The 5,000-nt window shown below is 43.7% G+C and overlaps 1 protein-coding gene across 3 annotated transcripts in view; it reads right to left on the minus strand.

The window, feature by feature from the left end:
* The window catches only part of stim1b (stromal interaction molecule 1b), a 30,731-nt gene that overhangs the window by 3,929 nt on the left and 21,802 nt on the right, over positions 1-5,000 (minus strand). For all 3 annotated transcript variants that reach the window (XM_029448493.1, XM_029448490.1, XM_029448491.1), the window contains exons 8-12: positions 2,495-2,672; positions 2,156-2,323; positions 1,301-1,401; positions 746-981; positions 306-392 (exon numbers count right to left, since the gene is read on the minus strand). In XM_029448493.1, coding sequence (XP_029304353.1) covers positions 306-392; positions 746-981; positions 1,301-1,401; positions 2,156-2,323; positions 2,495-2,672 — 770 coding nt within the window. The remainder of the gene's footprint in view (positions 1-305; positions 393-745; positions 982-1,300; positions 1,402-2,155; positions 2,324-2,494; positions 2,673-5,000) is intronic.

The raw sequence follows: 5,000 nt of genomic DNA on the forward strand, positions 1-5,000 counted from the left end.
CAGCTTAACATTTCACATTTAGATTAAGAACAATTATTGTTATGCAATTAAAGCAACTATTATAAAAACTTTCCACATACAATATATTTTGTTCTATCGTTAATATTACTATAATAACTTGTTTTTAAGATGGAGTATTGTTTTAAACATTTATTCTTTGTATTTCTCTGGATTTTAAGTGCTGGCGAGGAAAACTTGTGTCTTCATTCTCTAAATATTTCACTGTATTTATCGTGAGACCCTGACGCAGGTACAGAGGTATGAACCAATCAGAGAGGGGGAGGCAGAAGGAGGGAAGGGCCAACCGGAGTGTTTCCATGGTGACTGGGTGTCTGCGATGCCACTCATTGGCCAGAGGTCGCTCACTCGCCGGTCCATCTGCCACGCTGCGTCTGAAGGGAGCCAATCAGGAGAGAGAGAGAGAAGAACCAATCAGAGGAGGGGGGCGGAGCCAGAGAGCCGAACATTCAGAGTAAAAACTGTAAGTAACAGAGATCATGAAGCTTCCCCACTTCATGACTCACATCAACACAAGTTTATATTACAAGTGTTTAATATGTACATGAGGCGTTATGTAATGTAGCTGTGGAGAGTTTAAATCTACACACACAGTTACAAACACACACACTGATGTTCTCATGTTCCTCTCGTCTGAAGAAGACGAGTTGTGAAGATAAATGTTGTAATGAAGTTAAACTCAAACTCTTGTTGCCTGAGTGTCTATATGTTTTCAGCATGAGCTCACACTGCAGCGTCCCCGGGGACAGAATGTCTTCGTCCATGTCGTCCAGGTCATCGGAGAGGATGAGGTGCTGAGGAGTCGGAGGTCGCAGGCCGAGGAAGGACGGGTCCAGGTTGAGGGCGACGGCCAGCGCCCCCAGCCCCGGGTTAGTGACCAGACAGAAACCCGTCAGACCCTCGATGTGCTGCCAGCGGTGCAGCTTCTCCCGCAGGGCGGCCGTCACCTCGGCCAGGGCCTGTCTGAGGGGGTTCAAGTGGTAAATATACATTTATAAAACGGACATGTCAAATCAAGCAATCTGATTGGTTCTTAGCCGTGGTATAATGAGCGTATATCACGGATAGAATTGTCGTTACTTTTCACAACAAGTCAGTATCCCTCCGCGTCTGAGAGAAAGCTACAACCGTTACAGCTGTTAAATGACGTCCGTTAAGAAACGTGCTTCGCGTCGGGCCGAACCACGCCCCTTAACTGTGATATAATGACCATATACCACGACCTGTCGTGAGCTATTGCTTAAATATACACATCTTTCACTCTGGGTCAAAGGTCACTCACTTGGCAGAGAGGATCTTGTGGTCGACGTCGTCCAGCGAGGAGCTGTGCGCCACGTGAAACGTCCCGAACAAAGAGCTCCTCTTCTTCTTGATCTTCTCCGCCTGCAACACCAACATGTTTCACTTTCCTTCCAGACTAAAGCTGCACATGAAATGTTCAAACCTCCAACTAACTCTTCAACGCGTGGAAAACATTTTTTACAATTTCCACAAAAACTGTTTTTGAGATATTTTGTTTAAATTCAGATTTTTTATGCGCAAATTGAAAATGTGCGCTGTGTGTGTCTGTGTGTCTGTGTGTGTCTGTCTCTGTGTGTGTCTGTCTGTGTGTGTCTGTCTGTGTGTGTCTGTGTGTGTCTGTCTGTCTGTCTGTGTGTGTCTGTGTCTGTCTGTCTGTGTGTGTCTGTGTGTCTGTCTCTGTGTGTGTCTGTGTGTGTGTGTCTGTGTGTGTCTGTCTGTCTGTGTGTGTCTGTGTGTCTGTCTCTGTGTGTGTCTGTGTGTGTGTGTCTGTGTGTGTCTGTCTGTGTGTGTCTGTGTGTCTGTCTCTGTGTGTGTCTGTGTGTCTGTCTGTGTGTGTCTGTGTGTCTGTCTGTCTGTGTGTGTCTGTCTGTCTGTGTGTCTGTATGTCTGTGTGTCTGTGTGTCTGTCTGTTTGTGCGTGTGTTTGTGCGTCTGTCTGTCTGTGTGTGTGTGTGTGTCTGTCTGTCTGTCTGTGTCTGTGTGTCTGTCTGTTTGTGCGTGTGTTTGTGCGTCTGTCTGTCTGTGTGTGTGTGTCTGTCTGTCTGTCTGTGTCTGTGTGTCTGTGTGTCTGTGTGTCTGTCTGTCTGTCTGTGTGTGTGTGTGTGTGTGCTCCTCACCCCCTCTCTGGCCTGCAGCAGCTGTCTCTCTGCACTCTGTCTCTTGATGTTGTAATATTGAACCTCAACCTCGTGCGTCAGCTGCAGCCACTTCTGCAGAGACTCAGGCGGCGCCCAGTGAACCCGCGACTCCAGCTCCCTCTCCGCCTTCTTCAGCGCTGTGCGTACCTACAACACACACACAGACACACAGACACATAGACACACATACACACACACAGACAGACAGATACACACACACAATAATACATTAAAAATGATCCAATAATAAAAAGTACTTTTAAAACTGAAGTGAAATGTTTAGTGCAGGACTTTGTATTCTGTACATTGAAGCTGTACCTGCTCCAGCTCCTCCTCTGCGTACTTCTGCCGGCTCCTCTCGTTCTCCGTTCCCTCCCGCAGCTCTCGCAGCCGCTGAGCTTCCTGTTTGGCCGAATCGATCTCGCTCTTCAGCTCCTCCTCCACCTTCACCTTCTCCACCTGGACGCAGCGCTGCTCCTCCTGAGCCTGCTGCAGCCTGACGACAACAACAACATCATCATCAGGAGGACACGTCCCCTCCTGCGAACACTCTGTACAACATCAGGAGGACACGTCCCCTCCTGCAGACACTCTGTACAACATCAGGAGGACACGTCCCCTCCTGTAGACACTCTGTACTACATCAGGAGGACAGGTCCCCTCCTGCAGACACACTCTGTACAACATCAGGAGGACACGTCCCCTCCTGTAGACACTCTGTACAACATCAGGAGGACACGTCCCCTCCTGTAGACACTCTGTACTACATCAGGAGGACACGTCCCCTCCTGCAGACACTCTGTACAACATCAGGAGGACACGTCCCCTCCTGCAGACACACTCTGTACAACATCAGGAGGACACGTCCCCTCCTGTAGACACTCTGTACTACATCAGGAGGACACGTCCCCTCCTGTAGACACTCTGTACTACATCAGGAGGACACGTCCCCTCCTGTAGACACTCTGTACTACATCAGGAGGACACGTCCCCTCCTGTAGACACTCTGTACAACATCAGGAGGACACGTCCCCTCCTGTAGACACTCTGTACTACATCAGGAGGACACGTCCCCTCCTGCAGACACACTCTGTACTACATCAGGAGGACACGTCCCCTCCTGTAGACACTCTGTACTACATCAGGAGGACACGTCCCCTCCTGCAGACACTCTGTACTCGTAGTAATAACACAACAGCAGTACAAGTACTTGTAGTAATAATACAACAGCAGTACAAGTACTTGTAGTAATAACACAACAGCAGTACAAGTACTCGTAGTAATAACACAACAGCAGTACAAGTACTCGTAGTAATAACACAACAGCAGTACAAGTACTTGTAGTAATAATACAACAGCAGTACAAGTACTTGTAGTAATAACACAACAGCAGTACAAGTACTCGTAGTAATAACACGTACTCGTAGTAATAACACAACAGCAGTACAAGTACTCGTAGTAATAACACAACAGCAGTACAAGTACTCGTAGTAATAACACAACAGCAGTACAAGTACTCGTAGTAATAACACAACAGCAGTACAAGTACTCGTAGTAATAACACAACAGCAGTAGCAGGAAAACTGTGTTTGTTTTGAGGAAACAGAAATGAGCAGAAGTAGAAAAAACAGAAGAGCAGTGAAACATGTTACAACACACACACACCTCACTGTGCCAAGTGTGTGTATGTGTGTGTGTGTGTGTGTGTGTGTGTGTGTGTGTGTGTAAGCTTGCAGACTGAGCCACCAACTATTCTTTGACCATATAAGGACAGAACGCTTCTGCAGAGGCCGTCACACACACGCACACACACAACTGATCGTACTAACGGTCGTGTTACTTTCATTGCAGCCATGAACTCATCTCCACATCACCAGAGTCCCAGAGACTCTTCTGCCTGTGAGAATCTTCAGGACAGCAAACATTTACTAGACATTTACTAAACATTTAGTATACGTACACTAAACGTATATTAAACGTACACTAAACGTATATTAAACGTACACTATACGTATATTAAACGTACACTAAACGTATATTAAACGTACACTAAACGTACATTAAACGTACACTAAACGTACATTAAACGTACACTAAACGTACACTAAACGTATATTAAACGTACACTAAACGTATATTAAACGTACACTATACGTATATTAAACGTACACTAAACGTATATTAAACGTACACTAAACGTATATTAAATGTACACTATACATATATTAAACGTACACTAAACGTATATTAAACGTATATTAAACGTACACTAAACGTATATTAAACGTACACTAAACGTACACTAAACGTATATTAAACGTACACTAAACGTATATTAAACGTACACTAAACGTACATTAAACGTACACTAAACATATATTAAACGTACACTAAACTTATATTAAACGTACACTAAACATATATTAAGGTACACTAAATGTACACTAAACTTATATTAAACGTGCACTAAACTTATATTAAACGTACACTAAACTTATATTAAACGTACACTAAACATATATTAAGGTACACTAAACTTATATTAAACGTACACTAAACTTATATTAAACGTACACTAAATGTATATTAAACGTACACTAAACTTATATTAAACGTACACTAAACGTATATTAAACGTACACTAAACGTATATTAAACTTATATTAAACGTACACTAAACTTATATTAAACGTACACTAAACGTATATTAAACGTACACTAAACGTATATTAAACGTACATTAAACGTACACTAAACGTATATTAAACGTACACTAAACTTATATTAAACGTACACTAAACTTATATTAAACGTACACTAAACG

This window comes from Cottoperca gobio, chromosome 14 (genome assembly GCF_900634415.1).
Source record: "Cottoperca gobio chromosome 14, fCotGob3.1, whole genome shotgun sequence".
Classification (NCBI taxonomy): domain Eukaryota; kingdom Metazoa; phylum Chordata; class Actinopteri; order Perciformes; family Bovichtidae; genus Cottoperca; species Cottoperca gobio.